This window comes from Eucalyptus grandis, chromosome 11, assembly GCF_016545825.1.
Source record: "Eucalyptus grandis isolate ANBG69807.140 chromosome 11, ASM1654582v1, whole genome shotgun sequence".
NCBI classification, from domain to species: domain Eukaryota; kingdom Viridiplantae; phylum Streptophyta; class Magnoliopsida; order Myrtales; family Myrtaceae; genus Eucalyptus; species Eucalyptus grandis.
In genome coordinates this window covers 16,648,223-16,671,481 of record NC_052622.1, presented here as the reverse complement: position 1 = coordinate 16,671,481, position 23,259 = coordinate 16,648,223, and the positions used below count along the sequence as shown (strand labels likewise).

General features: G+C 40.2%; 3 protein-coding genes across 4 annotated transcripts; 1 reads left to right on the top strand and 2 right to left on the bottom strand.

Annotated features, from left to right (window-relative positions):
• Nucleotides 1-1,241: 1,241 nt before the first annotated feature.
• Nucleotides 1,242-2,439, bottom strand: LOC104425114. Its single transcript, XM_010037703.2, has 2 exons — nucleotides 2,088-2,439; nucleotides 1,242-1,974 (listed from the first exon to the last, which is right to left on the bottom strand). Exons 1-2 carry the CDS (start codon nucleotides 2,250-2,252, stop codon nucleotides 1,459-1,461), a joined length of 681 nt encoding a protein of 226 aa, XP_010036005.2. The 5' UTR covers nucleotides 2,253-2,439; the 3' UTR covers nucleotides 1,242-1,458.
• A 2,707-nt stretch (nucleotides 2,440-5,146) lies between these two features.
• LOC104425113 (vacuolar-sorting receptor 1) lies at nucleotides 5,147-11,933 on the top strand. Of its 2 annotated transcripts, none has more exons than XM_039305790.1 (12): nucleotides 5,147-5,800; nucleotides 6,301-6,996; nucleotides 7,904-7,992; nucleotides 8,099-8,168; nucleotides 8,250-8,333; nucleotides 9,010-9,086; nucleotides 9,169-9,250; nucleotides 9,542-9,639; nucleotides 9,715-9,781; nucleotides 10,286-10,414; nucleotides 11,094-11,200; nucleotides 11,560-11,933. In XM_039305790.1, the coding sequence occupies exons 1-12, from the start codon at nucleotides 5,497-5,499 to the stop codon at nucleotides 11,656-11,658; spliced, it is 1,902 nt and encodes a 633-aa protein (XP_039161724.1). In that variant the 5' UTR covers nucleotides 5,147-5,496; the 3' UTR covers nucleotides 11,659-11,933. The 2 variants fall into 2 exon arrangements, with proteins under 2 accessions (XP_039161724.1, XP_010036004.2); XM_010037702.3 differs by having other exon boundaries at nucleotides 5,148-5,800; nucleotides 9,557-9,639.
• A 1,462-nt stretch (nucleotides 11,934-13,395) lies between these two features.
• LOC104425112 (protein FATTY ACID EXPORT 3, chloroplastic) lies at nucleotides 13,396-21,886 on the bottom strand. The gene is made up of 8 exons (XM_010037700.3): nucleotides 21,736-21,886; nucleotides 18,072-18,337; nucleotides 17,212-17,602; nucleotides 16,801-16,968; nucleotides 14,724-14,770; nucleotides 14,573-14,610; nucleotides 13,912-14,015; nucleotides 13,396-13,762 (listed from the first exon to the last, which is right to left on the bottom strand). Exons 1-7 carry the CDS (start codon nucleotides 21,884-21,886, stop codon nucleotides 13,922-13,924), a joined length of 1,155 nt encoding a protein of 384 aa, XP_010036002.2. The 3' UTR covers nucleotides 13,396-13,762; nucleotides 13,912-13,921.
• Between the last annotated feature and the right edge of the window lie 1,373 nt (nucleotides 21,887-23,259).

Genomic DNA, 23,259 nt, shown 5'->3' with positions numbered 1-23,259 from the left:
GGATTCGATGATTTGCGTTCGCGTCTGGGTCGACATGACTGCGAGTTATAAGTGCGCATGATCACCATGAACGTGGACGAATCTACGGTAAGTCGATCCACATTCAGCATCTGTCGCTGGGCCTGTAATCGACCGCTTCTGCTTTTGGACTTCTGAAAGGACAAGAACAGACAAAGACCCTTCAGCTGAAGCTCTGGACCACTCGAGAAGACCCGGATCCTTGCATCTGCACTTTCTTCTTCGTTTTGACCTTATTGTACTCATGGGTTTCAAGGAATATTCCTGCATTTCTCATGTGAAATATAATATATGCCTTCAGTCCCACGCTTTTTCATATGAAGTACGATCCATCGTCAGAACATATAATTAAATCGAGCGTTGAGCTCGAGGGCAAAAGAGAATATCGAATCAACCGAAGCTGTGAACATGAGAATCACTACATTTGTTTATGTTCTTGGTAGGGATAGCCAGGGGACGAGTTCGAAAGGGTTCTCCCCAGTTTCGAGTTCTCGTGTACCTAACCGGGAATAAGATGGGAACGGAGACTCTATTCAAAGAACACGACTCGAGTTTGGAACGAGTTTGGGATTTATTTGCAAATTGGCTTTGGGTTTGGACAAGGCCGATATTCCCGAATTTGTCTCGTTATTGTCCCTACTTTTAAGGATTACATTAGTTCGTTCATGCAAATCACTCTCACATGTTGATTCTTGAGCCAAATAGGTTGGTGCGATTGGATAGGCGTGTGGGGCTATCGCCCGAAGAAGTGACAGGTCTCGACTTCAAACCCATCATTTGTCTCTTTGGCCACCCTCGAGAGCTGCAAATTAGTGCGCCTCTATGATGACCGGGTGTGGTTTTGAGAGGGGGACTGCCACACTCATGAGGGATTAGTCAATTGCGAGCTAGCGCTAGACATCCAAATAATGTATATAAAACCAAACACTCTACCAGATGATTGAAGCATGTTTTTTTCAATCAACATCGACTATCGTATTCACTTCTATCTTGAATTTTGATCTTATATTTGAGAGCGATACTTTGACGAAGAAAATTTATTACTTGTAATCTATCAATTAGAAACATGGTGGGAAAATTTCCCCCGACATATCGTTTCATTTGCGATTCTTCCACATATAAGATGTTCATATCTTGCTAGAAGTTTTGGGCTTCTCAATTCACAAGCCCGATTGCATTGGTGGCTTAAAAGAGAAGCTCGGTACCGTCTACGCAAAAGATCGTTGACCAAGAAATGTCATCATGAAAAATGACCACTTTTAGAAGTTGAAGTTCCGACAGAATAGTATAATGAAAATAACACACGGTACTAGACATATCAAGCCCTGCCTAAAGCCTTAAATGACTTCAATCCAAACTTGATGAAGCATTTGAATTGCAATGTCCTTCTCGTCTAGAAAAAGCATCGGATCCATCGCAACCTGTACAATTCCGAGTCGCTCATGCTCGGGTTTTCCCAGTGTGATGTAGAGATCTTCCGGCGAAATCGAGCTCGTAAAGCCCCCACACCAACGCCCCGGAGGAGAGCGCGACCGGGACCGGCCCGAACATCCACAACAACAAGGGAAACGTCACGCAGAGCAGCCGGTTCCCAAAAAGGGCCAGCAGGAACCCTCTCTCGTAAACCGCCAGCGTGTACGGGGAAGTAGAGAACATACCGTCGCTGTTGGCTGCGTTTATCAGGAAATTCGCGTCGATCAAGTAGCCGACCGCCATCGAGCTGCACAGGAAGCTGAAGCTCGAGAAGAAGGACGCCGAGCCGTACTTGAGGGCGAAGATCTTGGGGGATTTGGAACCGAAGAAGGCGCTGCTGAAGAGGTGGTCCGCGCTGTAGGCGTTGTTGGTGAGAGCCGCAAGCGCCAAGTTGATCAGGACGGCTACGGTTGCCGTCAGGATGGTCACCATCAGGGTGTTTCGCGTGCTTTGGATAGCCAACATGCTCGCCTTGTCGTCGCCCTGCCGACCGAGAAGCAGAACACTTGAATCAAAATTGCCACTTCTAAAGCCTACGGAAGCATGATAGGGTCCAATATCCGGCACAACCGGGAGACGAGGACTGGTCTTGTTACCTCTTTGAGGGCAAGAAACCATGCCTTGCGCTTCTGCGAGTCGTGGCCGATGGTGGTGGTGGAGGGCCGGTGCTTGATGTGGTGCCAGAGGAAGGCGTGGTAGCCTACCATGACGAAGAGGCTCAGCGGCACCAACACCGTGTCGGAGTACGCGATCACCCTCATCTTTCGATCCGAGATGGACTACGATTCAGGAGGATGCTGCCTAAAACGCCAGGATAAAGCGAGCCTAGCTTGTTCCTGCATCTGCCAAACTTGCCGAACTTCTTTATCGCCCACTTATGTAGTCCTTACGGAAGTGGGAGCTTTTGGGCCGTGGGAAAATATGCTTCCTAATTGGGATTCGCATGTGAAATCCATACGCACGCATCACGGGACAATGCTTTCATTGAAAAGGTTAACATGACGTAACCCGGTCAATCGCGACGTTGGAATGATATGCATCTCGATTAACTTTATGCTTGAATTTGGCAAGGTCCTATGATTCTTTACGTTATCATCATCACGCGGTATTTCTCCCCCTAAAAACAGGTCATGTTGCGTTCCATGTAATAGCGCACGACACGTAAGGAAGAGCTTCCACTAACACAAAAATGAAAGTCGACGACGCATTAAAGAGACTCAATGGTGATTACCGTCACCATGCAATATCAACAGGGACTAAAGCGGACAAGGCAAAGGCAAGTTCTTATCATAAAGCTTGAGCCAACTTTTGCTATTTTTTCTAGTGATTTGTCCTCCGCCCACTAGCCAGATTTCGGGTGCCTTTTCCTGATCGTTTCCTTCGGTGCGCTTCCTTTCAACTAGGGTCCCTAGACAAATCTATAGATGACATAGAAAACATTTTCGATGTCGGGGGAAACTTTATCCATTTCCAGTTCTTTCTTTAAACAATTACTGCTCTTTAAACTCGCAGGCTGAAGTTGAGGCGAGACGATTGTCCCAAGGAACTTCTTTTTTCTTTGGTAGTAGTCGGTGGATTCGATGTGGACAGGACAAAAGCCGAATACATCGGGCAAACGAGACATATTTGTCTTGATTTGAGATGTTGATCACTTGAGTTGAGTTCCACATGATCAATGGTTATGATTATAAATAGTGCATCACTGGAAGTTCGTAGGAAACTTCCATGTTTTCTATAGCTGAGAGTTTTTAGAGGTCGATTCTAATAATTAATTAACCCCGTCGGCATCAGTTTGATTATTGGAGAGAGGCCAATGCCTAGCAAGCATCGTAATTTGTCTGGAATCCAATCGCAAGGCACACGGAGAGGAATGCCTCTTTTTCTTTTTTTCCTTTTTAATTTGGGGCAAGGGTGAGAAAATAATATCTTAAGAATTTCCTAGACTCAGTGACATGAAAAGAGAATCATCCGATGGCTGAATGATTAGGCCTACTTGGTAACACTCTCGGGACAACTAATTCTATTCTTTTATTCTCGGGAATAAAAAAGAAAAAACAGAAATCCATTCAGTAAATTTTTTATTCTTGAAAACAAAATCAATTTTTTTATTTTATTTTCGAGTAGATTTGGAATAGAATCAAGAAGCAAAAAAGTTGATTCTATCCTGAAAACAATTCCTAGAATCAATTCTAATTTTCTTTTATTTTCTCCTCTTGTTTTTCTCTTTTCTCTTCTTCTTTTTCCTTTTGGCCATTTGCCGGCCTTGGCCATGGCCGACAACCTGCTTGAAGAGGGTCGGCGACCTTGCTGGAGCTTCACCGGCCCGCGGCAACGCTGAGCCACGAGGTGGCTCGTCGGCCCGAGCCTCGCCGGTGAGCTCATCAGACCTCGCCCAGCTGGTCACCGGCCATCATGGCCGACAATCGGCTACCAAGATGGAGGAAGAAGAAGAGAAAGAGAAAAAAAAAAAAGAAAAAATATAATAAAAGTATTAAAAATTAAAATAAATAAAAAATTTAAGAATTCCACCAAGCGTGTTCGAAATAGAAGCAAAAAAATCATTTCTAATCAAATGCGCCCTTAATGTCACTCCTGGCTAGATCTTATCTCTCTCCTTCCTTTTTTTCAAACCCTTTTTTTTTGTGTGTGGGGGGGAGGAGAGAACTTTGAACCCTAAGGGCTAGCTGCAAAACAGATTGAACTTTAGAGACCAGCCCACATCATGAAATGGTAGAAAACATTGGTCCAAAATTTAGATTCACTTTGGAAATTGAAAAGTATACGGTCCAAGAAGGCCAATTACTTAAATATAGAATTTTATGTTTCCAAAGCATTTCAAAGGAGATTGTGTCTTCAAGGCACTTTTTAACATTCTTCTAAAAAATAGTTCTGTTTTTCTTTAGAAATTCAAGACCACTTATTTTTATTCCACGCTTTGCTAAAGGCCTAACTATTTGAAGGTTTATGGATCACTCTACAAGATCACAAGCTTTTAACTTATGAAAATGGGCCTCACTCAGAGCAGAGTTTGTACGCAAATGATTGAAAAATCTAAAGAAATGACCTCCCATTTTGAGAGAGAATAGTGATTATGGTGTGTTGGAATTACAAATATTAATTTATTTGAATTTAGGGAAAATTCTTAAAAAGCACTCTTTTTAAAAATTTTATAAATAAATTCGATGGAAAACAGTTAATTGAATGATTTGTTGATTCACTTTAAGATAATAAAAAGAGAGTGGTTCCACTTCGATACATAGAAATGGTAGCAAGATGGATATAATAGGATACGCAATCCGTTCACGTTCCAACTAAACCTGAATAGGTAAAAAGATTGGGAAACTCAATATCCACGTTAGATATGTATAGCTGTCAAAATGTGGTTCGTCTCGTTGACATTCCTCAGGTGATTTAGTTAACATGCACAAACATTTACTTACTAGGATTTGCAACAGTTTGCGGAATTATCTTGGTTGCCTTGCTCTGTTACAACTTGATTGTAATAGTATAAGAATGTCAAGAACGAAAATTCAGGATGACTGAACATCTTTCAATGACCATCACCATTATAGATCCTCATATGTTCGTGATCATTGATCTTGAATTCTTTCAGTCGCGCATTGCATTGAGTTTCGAATTAGTAAGTAGCGTTTGGAACGGCACCCGGTGCCGTCCCCGTCCCGCGCCAGTCCATGTACGATGAATCTGTTCAAATTCTTTTTCTTCTTCGGAGCGAAACTCCCCGTGCGCTGCAAGTCCACCTGATGATGACCTCCATGAATTCTCTTGCTTACCTTTGTCGTCCAGACACGAGACAGAGAATGGAACATCTGCAGGCGGGTGGAAAGGGACCTCGTTTTGGAATCTTCGAACGTCGTGTTTCGTACTTTGTAAACATCGACCCAAGTTGTCGCATGTGCCTGGACTGTTCCCCAGCTGAAACAATGACTTGGGGTCTTCTCCATCTCATAGGCAGACGCCAGTTCGATCGGTCGGGGGGCAAGAATGGGGAGAGCGTGGGAAAGATCGAAGCTTCTGATCTGGGCTTGGTGCGTCCTATGCGGGTCTTGCGTGGGAAGGTTTGTGGTGGAGAAGAGCAGCTTGAAGGTGTCTACGCCGAAATCGTTGAAGGGAAGTTACGAGAGTTCGATGGGGAATTTCGGCGTCCCTCTATATGGAGGGTCGCTGCTAGGGACCGTTGTTTATCCGGACGACAATCGGGATGCCTGCAAGAGCTTCGAAGGTTTCAATGCTTCGTTGGCGACCGCTCCTAGGGGATCGCCCACTATATTACTTGCTGATCGAGGAGGTAAGGACATGTCTGCGTGTTTCTGAGTTACTGTTTTGAGAAGTGAAGTTGATTCGCTTTTGGTTGGCGGGTTCTTGTTTTTGTGTCAATATCAATGGCTTGCTTTGTGCTGCTTAATTTAGCGACTAGCTCTTTGTTTTCCAGTTAATTAGGATTGTCGGTCTAGTACTAGGTAACCTGTGTCTGATGGTGGTTAATATATCATTTAATGGTTGAGACTCGAGATTATGAGGACCGCTCTCACCTCATCTTTGACTTAAAAATTCATTCCCAGAGATAGCCTATATCGACCTTGAAAAATTGATCGACAGTTTGGCTCCGGCACTAAAAAAAGTGTGTTGTGGCATCATCCATGTTTGGCTGCTGCAGAAACCGAACAATTATTCTATCTGCAAGAATAGTCATATCCTTGAATAACAGCCAGGAACTATGAGTTAGGTAAGGTACTTCTAGTTCACATTTGCCTTTACTGGCCCGCGGTTAATTTGCTGTCAATGCAGGTTGTTTCTTCACAACGAAGGCATGGAATGCGCAGAATGGCGGCGCTGCTGCGATTCTTGTTGCAGACGACAAGAAAGATGAGGACTTGATCACCATGGATGCCCCAGGAGAAAACCATGGTGATTCTGATTATCTTCAGAACATCACTATTCCCGCTGCATTTATCACAGAATCATTAGGAGATAACATAAAGAAAGCTTTGTCTGCTGGGGAGATGGTTATTGTTACCCTTGACTGGACTGAAGCTCTTCCTTATCCAGATGAGCGGGTTGAGTATGAATTCTGGACAAATAGCAATGATGAGTGTGGGCCAAAATGTGACACTCAGATTGAGTTTGTTAAGAACTTTAAGGGGGCTGCACAAATACTTGAGCACAAAGGGTACGCTCAGTTCACACCACACTATATAACGTGGTTCTGCCCCAAACAATTTCTTTCGACCGAGGAGTGCAGGTCACAGTGTATTAACAGCGGGAGGTACTGTGCTCCTGATCCCGAGCAGGATTTCAGTAAAGGTTATAATGGAAGGGACGTTGTACTTCAGAATTTACGTGAAATTTGCTTTTTTAAAGTGGCTAATGAGAGCAACAAGCCATGGCTCTGGTGGGATTTTGTAAGTGACTTTGCAATTCGGTGCCCAATGAAAGAGAAGAAGTTCAACAAAGAGTGCGCAGAAAAAGTCATCCAATCACTTGGTAAGGTTCATTCACTCTTGAAACTCTTTAGACTTCAGTTTGTCTTCTCAGCAGTTTCTGGATCAGGAGGCACGAAAATGTGTAGTGATGCGTATCAGGCCTGGAGATTCAAGTCATGCATGAACTCCATTAACTATACCTAATATTATCTGCTTAACGACATACTTTTTCACAAGAAAAAGTCCAGCTTTGAACGACTTTCTCGTGAGGAATTGTTATTTTTAGTCATTCCAAATGACTTTTTTCTTTCTTCTGGAACACTGACAACCAGACTAAAAATGTCATCCTAAGGACTGAGTGTGCACGTGGCTATTGTGCATACGTGTGTGCAAAAAAGAGCGCAACTGCACTTGTGTTCTTTTCCTGCTTTGTGGGTCACAAATTTGGGTTCTTGTTGCCCTTATGTTGTTCTTAGCTATGTCTGCAATGTGCTCATATGTAATCTAGAGGGGAGGAACAACAAAGTTTATTACTAAAATGCCATTAGGTTGTCATCCTGCAGAATTGCTTCTAGAGGGGAATAATCACAATTATAATTGCAAAGATCCCCAATAGACTGTCGGCCTGAAAAATCCCTCCTACAAAGTTTATTACTAAAATGCCATTAGGTTGTCATCCTGCAGAATTGCTTCTAGAGGGGAATAATCACAATTATAATTGCAAAGATCCCCAATAGACTGTCGGCCTGAAAAATCCCTCCTTGGTAATATAACTTGAACAAAGACATGACACTAATTTAATTATTTCTTCTGTATCATGGAAGACATGATGGTTTAGATTGTTTAATTGGCCATGTACTATGATGGTTGCCATCTGTTAATCTTTGCCGTGCTTGGCCATCTAATGATTTGAGGCTTTTGGACAATGCTGTGGCCATAATATTTAAATTATTTAATACACTCTGCAGGTGTTGATCTCGAGAAGATAAACCAATGCATAGGTGACCCAGATGCCGACAAGGACAACCCAGTCCTCAAAGCTGAACAGGACGCACAGGTTAGGCTCCTAACTGAATGTTTCTGATTTACTCTATTATTCTCTCCATTGCTCAGTCTTTGTTGTGCTTTTTTAATTGGTGATGTTTTCTTCAAATTGGTTTCAGATTGGCAAAGGGTCTCGTGGAGATGTTTCCATTTTGCCTACATTAATCATTAACAATCGACAGTACAGAGGTCTCAGCATGCCATGACTTCAAAAGTTAATGACATTCTGACTAGTCTTGTTTGGCTGATCCCTTATTTCGATGGTTGTAGGTAAATTGGATAGAGAAGTGGTTCTAAAAGCCGTATGTGCAGGTTTCCAAGAAACCACTGAACCAGATATTTGCTTAAGTTCAGGTCCTCATCTGTGATCCTTTTTCTCTGATCCCATTTATTATAATTATTTTGCTTTTCGCCTTCACATACTTCCTTTGTACATCATCATTGTGTTCAAATTTTCTCAGTCTCATAGGCAAGTTCAATAACCTGTTGCCCTTCTGCTCTAGTGCTTAACTGGCAAAATTGATTCGTAATCTATCTATTATGTGTATATATAGAGGCATAGTCGATTTGAAAACTGGCAAAAGAAAAATGCAAGTCGGCACCTGAATTTTTACGGTCCTTAGTGTTGTTCTAACAAAGGTTAGTTTGCTTGTCCATGTAATTTGGCCGTAACTCTTATGTGAGAGAGTAGCCCAGTAGTAGAGAACCATGCATTACCTTTTTAATGTAAAAGGGAATGCTCAAAGAGATAGGATGACTAAATCAGATGCCAGGCCTGTTGGCATTATACAAGTGACAACCTGATGTTCTCTGAAGGTTTGATAAGATGAAATCCAACTCCTCCTTTACCCTTAGAAGTATAGAGAACAGCGCACTACTGAAGATAAATCTCTTAAAATAGCTTGCAGTTGCAAACTCTTCTGAATGGGCCATTGTTTTCATGGAAGTTGTTCACATTGGCTCGAGAATGTCAATTTGACTCTATAGATAGAACCTTATATATATCAGAAAATTATGTATCTATCTGCAGATATTGAAACAAATGAATGTCTGGAAAACAATGGGGGTTGCTGGCAGGACGAAGTTGCTAACATTACTGCATGCCAGGTATGTTCCCAAAATCTTTACGATATAGTTAGGGTCCTTGGCATCAACTCTTGATGCTCTGCATTGGTTTCTTCTATTTCAGGATACATTTCGGGGAAGAGTTTGTGAATGCCCTCTTGTGCAAGGTGTGAAATTTGTTGGCGATGGCTATACACACTGTGAAGGTAAATATTTTTCATAGAGTGCAAATTCAACTGGTTCTGTCAAATCAAATGGAACTGGAGAATGCGTTAAATGTAACATTAAGCAAAACTTGAAGTATGGTAAAGCATACAATCTCTTAATTTTCAGTTAGTACTGTTTTGACCAATTAATCTGAACTTCACCAAAATAATTTTTTTTCCAGTAACTTATTTCCATCCTATCATCTTCTGAAAACCCTCTAGTAACTCACCTTTGGCTCTTTTCGAACTTGAGATAATAAGAACGCTCTTTTGGGTATGTACCTTTCTCATTCAAGAACTTGACAGCTTCTGGAGCTCCACAATGTGAAATCAACAATGGCGGCTGCTGGAACGAAACACGTGGTGGCAGGACATTCTCTGCTTGTGTTGTAAGCTCATGCACTCTTTGCTTTAAGCATTTAAGTTGGTCTGTTCTGTCCAAATGTATGTGATTGTTCTCCCAGGATGACAGCAGCACCGGTTGCAAATGTCCTCCTGGCTTCACCGGAGATGGTGTAAACTCCTGTGAAGGTATCGAAATTAACCTTTCTTAATATCAGCTCTAGAACCTCTAATCTTGTAAAGTAGAAAGTTTCTTTCCGAGAAAGCAGTTTCTGTCTGGCCATCTCAGTTTCCATCTGAAAATATTTTGCCATGGATGTAACACTGAGCTCTACATAGATCAACCCATTCATAGAATCAGTTGATAAACATAGAGAATACATTCCCAGATATTGTAGTTGCTGTATTTGATAATAAGGTTGGAGATGGTAGTTTCACCTTTTTGATTATGGTAGGGTTGTGTCACCATGTTTTGCTCTGATGCATTTGATCCTAGTGTTAGTTTTTTAGCCAATCAATTGTGGGCTTGTTGGTGGGTGGGGGAAAAGAGTAATGACTTTTCATGTGTGAACAGGATTTGTATGCATGCTTCTATTTCTTGTTTTGCTCTCACTGTACATGGATGATTAAACATGTATGGAGTGCTTGGTCAACTTCTGCTGAGATTTTGAGTTTGTTGATGGTTCTGCTTAGATGTGGATGAATGCAAAGAAAAGAAAGTCTGCCAGTGCCCAGAATGCAAATGCAAGGACACATGGGGCAGCTTTGAGTGCACCTGCAGTGGTGGATTACTGTACATGCAGGAATATGATACCTGCATAAGTGAGTGATCTTAATCTGCTACACATATTAATTGATAATTGACTTTCTGAACAATAACATTATACCATGACCCACAGACCTTTGAATGCTGCACTTGCCAATGGGTTTCATGATAACTTTCTTCCTTTGCTTTAAAAAAGGACAAGTTCTAAGTTTTAACTTTAAGTGCACATCTATTTGTTCTACTTAGATAAATAGAGGATGCAATTTATTCATTGTAAATTGACACTCTTCCTAATGGATTGATATGATGTACAAAAGCCTTAAGCATGTGAATCTGATGTGTCTGGGTAAAAGAATTTGTAATAATCCCTACATCCTATACAGAAAGAAAATGTATTAACGAGTGAAAGAAGACTGAGTAATTATAAATAGGTGAATGGAGACTCAAGAATCAAGATTGAAACCTATTCTACCTAAAAACTGCAACCATCCGTTCCAAAATTAAAGCTGCAAACTATCTTAACACCAATTTTGAGCTTCACAATAGACAAAGACAAAGTGAGGAGGAAAAGCAGCAAATCATAAGTTAGAACCTGGTTAGGTTAATTAAACCTAAGCATGTCAAGTTGCTTGTCTATGAGTATTTTTCAACTTTATATTTGCTTTGAGGACTTCATATTCATATGGCATAGTTTTGCCGTGAGACATTTTCAATGTTTTCTTTTCCTTAATGCAGGTACACACCCTGTCACAAAGTCTTTTGGAGTATTTTTCTGGATTGTCATTTTCGGCTTGACCGCTGCTGGAGTTGGAGCATACATGGTGTACAAATATAGAATCCGGGTAAGGTTTTCATTTGCTCGTTTGTATTGGGGAGATCGATTGTTTCAGTTTATCATGAAGGGTCGCAGAAAGCCAATAGGACTGTGAACACCTATCGGTTTATGATTCGAGTAAACTGAGTATTGCTTAAACCATCTAGAGAAAGGGAGTGTGACAGTTGTAGACAATAAGCATTGTCCCTGAACTAACTCTTATGGAGCAACTTGAAGTTACGAAAGTCAAGAACATCAGAAGAAGAAAAAGGAGCTCCATACTATGTGATATGAATGGCCATTCAGTGTATCTCTTGGTAGGCGAGTCAAAACCATGTTTATTGGAACTGTCATTGTAGTGATTTCCTCATTGAAATTGTGTCGCAGAGTTACATGGACTCCGAGATACGATCAATCATGGCACAGTACATGCCACTGGATGGTCAGGCAGAGGTGCCGAGTCATGGCTCTCATACCGATATCTGAAGGGAGACGTGTGTGGAGGGACTCCATCACGTAATACAGATTTTTATATAAGCTAATGGCTTTACCACGTACATGGTTATTCTCTGACATCACTGGTTTATAAATCCTTCGACACGGGCAGTGTCACTTGCTGGCCTTTGCTTTTCATAGCAACCGAACGTATTTGCTGTCTTCTTTGGTTTACATGTATCTGTGCCTTTTCAATACATTTTCCCACTTTGTATAAAGAAAAAGAATCATTCGAGACTTAAATGGGCATAGCAGTTACTTGTTTACCTTTTTGCTTTCCATCTTTTTTTGTTCTTGCTTTTCAAGTACGTGCTAACCCACTGACCCCCTCATAAGTGGGTTTGAATGCACACAGATTGGTGTTCTGTGATTAATGACATGACAATGTGACGGTTACCCGGAACTGAAATTGCTGCTGCATAATTTAGCTGTCAATAGCTTCCTCAATAGTTATCTTACAAATGAAATATAAAGATACAATATGCATGCTTCTAAGAACTATATATGGTAAACACGTTTGCTACACCCCCAACAACTCCCATCTATAACCCCAGGAGAAGGCATTGGTTTCGACTGCTACTCAACGTGAGATCAGAATTTTTTCACGTCCTGGTCTACAAGTTGGTCCTGCCCCTCACTTCGAGTGTTCCTCTTTTGCGTGTAAACCCGATTTTGGATGCCAAATCGGCTTTAAATTAAACAAGATAGATTTTTCTGGTAGTTTATGGGAGGGAAAGGTTCCCTGTTACCGGCAACAGACTATAAGATGTTTTCTGATTTACTCGTGCCAAAAATATGAACATGACCATTTAACGGAACAAGGACCGCTTGTGCGCTTTATAATTGTTTCGGTAAGAGTCAACACAGTAATTTTTTATTGCTATTGCCACCTGTTTTTTTTCATCGGTGGTTAGTAAGTTTTCGTTATGAGAACTGAAACGTAATTTGCAACCTATCAAAACCCTGTATCTTCCTACGTAACTCTAACCATTCGTATGAAATGGTAAATTTCAACATAACAATAATTATAATAAGCAGTCGATGCTGTAATTAAATTGTTAAAATAACTACTTGCTCATCAGTAATTATTAATCCCTGTTGCTTAGTAACTTTTCACATTAGTAGTCGAGTTTTGAAATACATTACCCTAAAGTCATCAACTGAGTGTAAAAAGTTAATCGGTAATCAATCATTCGGCGAGCTTTATTTTGCTTTTCGTTTAACGTGATCCCTAAGATCCGAATTGCTTCGCTAGAATCTGATCATCGAAATTGCACACGCATGCATTTCCATTTATTAGCGCACATCAGAATAGGTTAGGGCTCAAACTCATCGTCGAACCGAAAGAGAGAGTTCTCAGCAAAGCAAGTGACAACGAAAAGAATTTTACCAGATTAACGAGCAGAAGCTCGTTGGACATCTATCAAAGTTGCACATCTATCGCTCTCTTGGAGGATTCACTTGCTTCTCTGGACAGGTTCAGACCGCATGCATCATAGGCCTCAGGTAAAATGCCATTTGGATCTATAAATTATGTCGTGTAACCAAACTTTCTGAGTAAGAAACTAATCAACAATGCAAACTGAACCACAAAGTCGCTGAACTCGCCAACTACCCACCGGCCACCTGTGTTACTTCGTCGCACCACATGAACTTACGTAGAACACATCGACAATGCTATCATAGTATGCATTCAGTAAGCCGTATTATTTTCGACTGATCAAGAAGAAAGATCAAACCTTTCAAGGCACAAATTCCTTATATGACAATCGACAATCCAAAGCATTGATTCACGGCAGACATCTTCAAACAAATTCTCGGCATTTAGTTTAATATACAGGGGAAAAATAAACCCCAGTACCTGAGCCTACAACAAAGACAGAACTCTGCCTCATTATTCTCACCCCGAACACTCAGTCCCCAAAGATTGAAAAAACCTCCTAATTGATTTGACACCACGAGATTTATATTAAGGTGACGCGCGCAAGAACACGCCACAACTGGTGGACTCCGATCTCCAATAGCATGTAGCGCTCTCTGCTTCTGCTTGCTGCACCTCTTGTATATCCTAGCTACTGCAGTTTTGTGAGACTTTCTACATGAAGAATTTAGAGAAGTGCACAGTCAGATTTATAGCTAAGTTAGGCCACTGGCCAGCCAGCCGCAGAACCTCGGTTTGTCTCACACAACCACAACTTTTCATCTGGCAGACACTGTAATAAGAATACGATCAATGATACTCACAGTAACTGTTTCATTGAGTTTCGGTCCCCTCTTCGTAGGAAGGACCTTTCACCTGATCTCTTTTCTGCTTCATCTTATACAGATAAAACACTAGCATCCCTCCACTGCAAAAGAAAATAATTGATCAATCAGAAGAACAGTAGCTGTATGAAACACTGCAGAAAGATGCACCAAAGTGGGAAAAACAAATAGGTTGCTGTACATATATCCAAAAGTTCAGTAAAAATAAAGATACTACATATTCAGTACTAGAGTTGCACATTTTCTACTATTCCCCTTCTTGTATTGCTTAATACTTGCAATGTTTTCGCATCCTCTAAAAAGTCAACCAGACAAGAAACTCACCAGTCCATGATTTTGTCAAATAACTTCACCAATGTCTCCATTTCTAGGGGGAAAGGACAAATATTCCCAGGTACAGTTTCAACATTGTAATCTACCAGTCGAGCAAAGCAATGTGGGAGTATTTTACCTACGGAGCAAGCAAGGCGAAATTCCAAAAACAGAAGACAATGAACCCAATGCTTACATCCATTTACTAGGAGTCATCACATAGCTCAAAAGGACTGAAGTCTTACCATAAGATTAGCGAAGTAGAAAATGAACCCACAACAAATTTAACGAAATAGAAAATGACAAGTTATTTAATATTCACACTAACCTGATGGCAGTCGTCAAAAAACTAAAAGGGGACAGCCTCTGCAAAAGAGGAAAAAAGATCGTCAGAAATCTTGACAATAATCAATTGAGCACGTAAGAAGGTAGAGAAATAATGAAGATTGTCCCATGATGAGCAAGGAACACCCGTCTACCTGAGAGAGGAAGCGTGTCTCTCTTAGAAATAATATTCCTGCAATGGCTGCAGATGGACAAATGTATCTCCACATGAGACCCAAAACAACTGGCATAACGTACTCAGAGCAAGGAGGATAATAAATAAAAAGAAAAAAAAAGCTTATGCATGCCGGAATCTATTCTAAAGGACAACATTCATTGCACGATGATAACAGTAAACGGCCAATGTATTTGCATCTTTACACATGTTTAAATTAAGGATGACATGTTTCTTTTCACTTGGCCCAGTCGGAAGATCCTGATTGATGCTCATTTTTACCCAAGAGAATCATTCTGTAAGTTGCCATGAAATGGATTAACAAAGAAACAAGAAGGTACTTGACAAATAAATCATTGCTTGATAGTGGCAGAGCCCCTCTCAGCTCCAACCAACAGAGGCCCCCTCAATTCCACCATGAACACCCAAGTATCATAGGTATTGACCATCAAATGGGTAAAGGGAAGCCAACAGAAAGAAATTTTTTGGAAGCCGAATCATATAAGCCCAGTTAGATTCAACTGGTTGGAAAGGGAACCATCTTCTGTCTGGTCCACTTTTCAGAGTTGACTCATATTGGATAAGAACACAAGCAAACAGGATTTAGATTGGTTAAATCTGCAGTTAACATCAGCCCAGTTCACCTAAATTGACCAATTGAGCTGTGGGGAAAAGATGTTGAAGTCAAGCATAAAGCACGGTCCAATCCCTGACCACTAAATTGCAGGGAAAGTGCTCTGCTATCTAAGCCAAAGCTACTCTCACCACCTCATGAATACAGGAGCTAGTTTTTTACTTTCTTCATGGACCAAGTGTTTCTGGAAAGTCGAGTACAAAATGACGGTCACGAGATTGGCACGCATAGTGGATACTAGTTGTGCTAACCAAGTACTCCAGCCACCTTTTTTGATCCATTGTGAGCATAATGTGTGCATGTGAACTTTTACTAGGTGCACTGCAGTATAAAAAATGATTTACTCATGTATTTGGATGATTGACATATGGAAATTAATGTCAAAAACCTAATGCTGAAAGATAAAAAAATTTGCATTGGCAGTGGACTTAATTATTTATTCACTAATCCTATATTTTGAGATGTGAAAATCAACAAACCAATGTAACTACAAATCGCTGTCCTAACTGCTTCTTGGTTCTGGTCTGGTTTAAATTACTAAATTCTCAAGAAGGAAAACCACCATGTGGCACTGCATGTCTTTGGTGCTTCTACTTCGCAAACATGTCACAGAAGCTTCATCATGGAGTTTTAATAAATTTTAAGTTTATCAAGCTAACCCTTGGGTCTCTAGTGACAGCTCTAATTGATAGCAGAAAAAGCTTTGGAGCCTGTTTGGTTAAGCTCTTCAAAAAGCAACAGGCAATAATTTGTTTTCTCACCAAAATTGAAAATATTATCTAAATTTCAAAAGACTAAGACATATTGTATGTGGATTTACATGACAAAAATTTGTATATAATGAAAGTGCTGGGTGTATAGGGTTAAGAAAAGGTCAAAATGCATCCATTACAAAATATCAAGAAAGAAGCAAAATCTATCCAGACATGCCCTTGAGGAAAGAAAAAACTTTCCACATATGCAACATATTGAATACCCGTCATGTAAGCTCAAATGTTGGGCAATCTGAATTAGTAACAAAACTTTAGAAAATAGAAACCTGAAATATGGACATCTAACCAGAGCGGACAAGGCATTAACACACATCACACAAAGCCACGTCATGATGATGCTCGAATAGCTAAGTAAGGCCTATATTAAGTGACGGCACATAGATGGATTTGCAAGGTATAGAATCCAATCAACGAATTCATCAGCCCATAGAAACACTACTTTAACACAAATCCTGGCAGACCACTACCTAGGTGCTACCCGCAATTATATCATCCGAAGGAAATCAGCCTCAAAATGGCAATTGAGACATAATTTGTTTTTATTACTGTAAACAAGATGATCACATAAATGCGGATCGGGAAATGTGAATGACATGCCAATATCAGCGCCAAGAAACCTCTTATATCGGAAAAAGGAAAGACGTACTAACCTGCCTGCCCTGTCAATGCTATAGGAGAAGATTTTCCTCTTTTGTAATATCTCAAACTTGATACGCTCAAAGCCAAAAGAGTACCTCCAAGGATGATACCAAATCTAATGGCAGAGATGCTCCCCGTTAGCATGAAAGAAAGAAAACCGCCGGCAGTAAGAATCAAACCTGCAAAGCATTTTAAAAATTGTGAAGTGAAGAAGAAATAAGTAATAAACTAACTTACAAGGAAAGAAAAGCACATACAAGATTATTTTTACACGAGCCAAAGAAACTAATTTTAAAGTACGTGGATAAATGCTAAGAATATGCAAGCGATGGAAAGTTTGCAAGAAGCCACTCGTAAAGCTACTCTTTAGAAAGTAATCACAAACGTACTCGGTCAGTCAATTCTCACATGACCAATCTTACCGTATGGTATTCCAAGGTAAAAGTCCTGGACTTTTGAGATATCATTCAGATCCTCAGTCGGAGTCGAAAACGTCTCTACAATCTCCTTCACAGGTTCGGGCGTCTTCTCCGCAGCCACGGACAGATATTCTTGACCTTCCTCGCTGAGTTCTTTCGCTACAATAGCCAACTCATATCTGGCCTTTTCCGCTTGAATTTTCAACTGCTCCGAAGCCTCTTTCAGAATAACCACCGCTTTCTTCGAGTATATGTCATAGGCTTCCTGGGAGATGCTGTGCATCTTCAGAGCTTGCTCCTTGAAAGCATCTAAAGTCTGCTTCCATGCTTCTTCCGATTCTTCAGCTTTCGTCTCAAGATCATCATTTTCGCTTTCCACATCGAGTTCCGAACGCTTCTCGTAAAGTTGAAATTGGATTAAAACAAGAAAAGGACCCGGCTTTATTAAATCTAATGCTAATTAAAAGAGACAAAGATGGCGATGAAGTATCAGTAGTAGATACTAGTACTGCCGTGGAAAACAACTTGAACAAAATGAACCGACTACAGCTCAAATTTCTCAAATTCTTTCTCAATAGAATCCAATTTACCACCAGAAAATCAGACCAATAAGCCCTAAGATGAATTACTGGATAAAAGCCTTCAGCAAAAGATGAAATTGGTTCCCTACAGCGAAATACAATGAAATTCCGAAGAATCCTAATTCGCGCGCGCAAATCGCTCAACTGAAACCATCATCGAAAGAATAACGAAACGGGAGTTAGATCGACGAAAAGCAAGAATCCAACGACTCAACGCGCTCAATCACCGGAAAACGGAACCGCGACGAGAATCTCGTCGTCGCGGGGGGGAGGGGAGCTTACCGACTCCTCGTGAGAAGCCGCGAAGGCGACGAAGGACGAACTCCTCCGGTCGAGCGAGAGGAGGCCGAAGCGGAGCCCCTTCGGAGGGCCATCTTCGGAAGCGACGGAGAACCTGCAGGCGCGGGGACGGAGAAGAGGCGCGAGACGGAGGGACGACGCGGCGCGCCGCGGCCCGAGGAGTGGCGGCGGCTCGCCGGAGACGCAGGGAGGAGGTGGAGGTGGAGGAGAAGGTAGGGTTTTTGACGAGCAAGGACTCCATCGAGACGCTCATTCTGCGTGTCCGACGGAGAGGGAGGAGAAGCAGGAAGGTTTAAGGGCAGGGACACAGGATGGCGAAGCTTGCGAGGACAGCAAATCACTGCACTGGTGTCCAAAAGTGCATAGGAGAAGGGACCAACTCTCGAAATGGAGGAGAAGAAAAGCTTGGTTATATATACACACGCACACGGATACGTGTCTTAAAAGATATTCAGGCAAACGTGCATTACGAGTATTAAAACTTATTATGAAAATATAATTAAATTTTAATTTTTTAAAAATACAATCAAATCCTAAAACTTAGCATTTAAATTTTTTCATTAATAATGTCAATTTTTTTAATGGAAAATGCTAGTGTGGCATTTTCAAATTAATTTATTTTCCTACATGGCACTTTTAAATAACTTTTTGCTTTAAATCTTATTTAAATTACAGCACAAAACTAAAAAAAAAAAATGGCTAGACGCCATCCATGATAGAAGGGTGGCTAGCCATTACTAACCCTAGGCGAGGGCTGATGTTGCCTAGCCGAGCTGAGCTAACCCAACACCAAACAAGGGCCAATGTCATCCAACTAAGCCTTGCCGGCCCTAGGAAAGGGCCAACGACCTTGCAAGGCCCAGGCGAGGCTCGCCTAGATTTGTGTGACGCTGGCCCTTGCTTGGCCATAAGTGAGGGCCACGATGGCCCCAGTCAAGGTGTTGCCTAAATTTGGACAAGCTTCACTAGACTGTCGATGAGCGGCCGTGGTAGGGTTGAGCTAGCAGCCACGATCCTTGCAATTTTTTTTCTTCCATTTTTAAAAATTTATTTAGCTATTTTTTTTTTTTGCTATTATTTAAAGCAAAAAAAAAGCCATGTAGGAAAAATAAATTAATTTAAAAATGATATGTCATCATTTTTCATTAGACAAATTGATAGTGTTAATGAAATGACTTGATTGCACCAATTTGATGAGTTTTATGACTTAATTAAAATTTTAACAAATTTTAAAACTCAATTATACATTTGTGATGGGTCTTAGGATTTGTAGTACGCATATCCCAAAAAATTCATAACAAATAAATATATTTAAGAGAAAAAATCACAAAAAAAACTGTACCCATTTTTTTAACATTATAAATCTCAAATTATATCCCCCATCACATATTTACCCTAAAAAAGTTCGTGACATAAAAATCCTAAATGTCTACTTACGTGACACATTTACTATTCATCAAATATCTATTAGATGAATTTTCAGCCAAAATAATATCATTTTTGCCACGTGAACATCGTGGCAACATTGTTTGCCTTTTTCAACGTGCATGTAGGTAGATTTTTAATAGTTTTCACCAACAAAAATTTAATGAATGGTAAATGTATCACGTAGGTAAAAGCTTTTTATTTTTTGTGTCAAGGAAAAAGTTTAAGGCAAATGTATTACAATGGATATAGTTTAGGATATCTTGTACTTCCACCGTATATTTAATTGATAGAGGGATGTTATGACATATCACATATACACTATGTCTATTTTGGGCAACTAGATGATTTGGAATACGTTTTTTTTAAAAAGGTGATTGTTATATTACTGGCAAAAATTAACGAACAAGATATATTTTCATCTTCTACAAATATGCTTAAATATAAATTATTGAAAATATTTTTTATTGACTAATTATTTCAAGCAATATAAGCAATCACTTTTAAGGAAAAATATTTTTTAAATCATTAATTTCTCACAAAACAAACTAAAAACTCAACGATGAAGGAAAAACATTTCTATGGAAATCATTTTGAAGGAATATGGTTAATTTTCATTTGTTTGGTTGTTTTGGAAAGTGGTCTTCCTCTTGCCAAAAAGGAAAATTGTTTTCTAATCCAAATTCATTATCTTCAGTTCATAGGAAAATATTTTTTGTAGATTAATTAGTTTTCCATTATCCTAACACCAAAAAATTCTGAAAACAAATCTCTGAAAACAGTCTCCCTTCAAACAAATAAGCTCTTAAAAACAGAACATATTTTTCGACTATAAGACTAACAAACACATGTTCATGTTGATTTGAAATAGTTTATAGGTGGAATCATTCAATACCTGATTTAGTTCAGGACTAGATACTCATACGAAACTTATGGATGTAATAAATTTCTAAATATGATCAAACCATACAGTCATATTTGAGATTCGGGAACAATGGTTACAAATCCCTCAAAACTAAAAATAAGACTCCGTGCGGTCAATAAATCAAAAATAGATGTGGTGTCCCCGGAAACTAAATCGGATAGAATAGTATTACCTTAGATTAAAAAAAGGAGGAAACTTCAATGATATTGAAATATTTTTCATTATTGCACATAAAAATTAAAAAAAAAAAACTGATTTTACGTACTTTTGACCTATAATCGTTCTAAACTTAAATAATCGTCTCGATCCCAAAATCTGTCATCAAAGGAATCCTAATTTGCTCTTGCCGCGGGGTTACCTCCGACATCAAAGTTCGCAAATCAGAATATGATGGTGAGTCCTCCACCTTTTCCAGCTGATAAGATACCTTAAAAACCTTCTCCGCCAAGTCCATGGAGGCAATTAATAGATCCTGAGGGGCCACCCGAAAAGTCGAACGACGAGAACCCGCGAGGCGAACGTGACAAGTGCCCCCGATCCAAGGAAGGCATAAAAAAATTCGAAATCAAAGCGGCAATGGTGAGGCAAAGAATCGGAGCAAGAACTCAGAACCAAGCAAAGCACCCCCAACCACATGCGATCATGAATCTTCCAAAATGATTTGTTATGTAAAATAAAATACAAAAAAGATCAATGATTTGAAAAATATCTTCTCTTTTTTTAAATAATCGTTTGAAATAATAAGTCTATAGAAAATATTTTCATTACTGACAATAATTTTACATACTATGGATTTTATGGACTAACAAGAACTTGATGGAACTAAAAGTATTTCTTTTGTCAACTCTATCTCCATATTGTTGTCAATTGTGTCATTTTCGAGGAGCTTCTCCACTTATGTGTCATGAATAGTGACTTTGTTTCACTAACTTTTTGTGCATTATCCGACAACCAGCGAAAACAAAATGGGGATCCGTCCACGACGGCCGAACAATCGTGCGTGGTGGCTCAGGTGGACAACGGTAGGAAAACGGGGCGAGCTTGGATCCAACATGGCTCTCGTGACAGGAATTGGGGCAAATCGAGTGCGATTTGGGTTCTTCGAGTTTTTCCCCCAATTTGCTGATGGATCTTCCCCTTATGCCGTTCTTAGGTATGCAATGATCGGCCAGCCTCAGTTGGGTTGGGTTTTCTGTTCTTTCTTTTTCTTTGACGGCTTCTGGGTCTGGGTTTCGACGAGTTGATCCGCCCAAGTCGGGTCGGGCTTATACTGAGACTGGGCTTGTTCGAAGGCACATACTCGCTGAGGCCCGATAAGGATGTCCCAATCGGATCCAGAGTCAGGCCCAGACAATTTGTCTGGCCAGGTTTGCCTCATTGTCCGAATCGCGTCGCCAGGAAGAGTCCATTTCTTTGGCCCAAGAGGAGCGGTCCATAGTTGACCCATCGCCGGGTAATCAATATTAACATTTTTATGTGGTGCATGGACAAACTTAAACATGTATCAATAATTTAGGGATCATATCAAACAAATTAAAATTTCAGCCATGACATTATACATTAACTAAATTCTAGTGACCACATCGAATAAATTAAAAATTCCAAAATTACATTGCACGTTGAGTCGAAGTTCATGGACTATGTAAATCACATTATTCCTTAATTTTACCCAATATGACTTGGGTTTGTTACTTTTCCACATTTACTCCATGAATTCCTTGGCTGTGCTGCGTTGGTCGGCGCTCTATCCGCCACAGAAGTACCAAAGCGTAAACGACGTCACGTGGAGATGCTTTCCCTAATCCATAGTCCATAATAAATCCGGAATGGATTCGCCTTGCCAACCCCCAACCATTCCGGATGAAGAAACTGCCCCATTTCAGTTCACCAGAAGCATTGAATCGGGCACGTCTCCCGCGCTAATCGCCACGTAGAAACAAGCCATGCCATGACCACTCGCGGTCGGAACCGTTGCAACTACCAACTGCTTTTTAACTAACTCCCATTAGTATTAAAACGCCTTCAATTACGCGAGAGTAGCTCCAAAGCCAGAAGACACTGTCGATGTTGCATGAAAATGATTGCGGATACGTCATATGCGTCGATTGCGATATGACCGCCTGGATCACATGTTCATCCAGCATGCATCCAAATCGATTTCGCGAATAAACTTTAACAAGAAAATGGAGGGAAAAAAACCCTCTCGCTCGTGAATGGTCGCACTGCCGTGCGATGCGACCGGTGCACAAAATTCGTGATCGCCGCTTGGCCCTTGATAATAATGGTGCGTGATGTTACGGGATATGCATCGAAAATAGAGATAAACTTTGGATGGATGCTGGGTCTTGCAAGACTGCAAATCATTCGCTTGAAATTCAAACGTTATCGCATGAACCTCCTAGTCAACTAATTCCTAGGACACTTGCAAATAATAATCTCATTCACGGGTAGTGGATAGACCCATCAAACGAGTGGGTCAAGTCAAAAAAGTTTTGATTCAAATTGACTCATTTAATCTGTTTTTACATATACTAATGCAGTACAAACATACTAACCTAAATTTGACCTTATTTATATTCAATTCAATTCATATTATTAAAACATTTGCATTTTAACTCAATCTAAGAAAACTCATATCTAAATCGAGTGAGAGCGCGGAGCAAGCAAATGCAAGAAAGAGTACAAAGAAAGTAATATAAATGGGTTTGGTATAAGTAAGTTGTAAATCCATTTAACATTCATATTATTTTGATTATTATCATTTTAAACTCATTTAACAATTATCCATCAAACGTGGGTTAAGAAATAATTTTATGATTC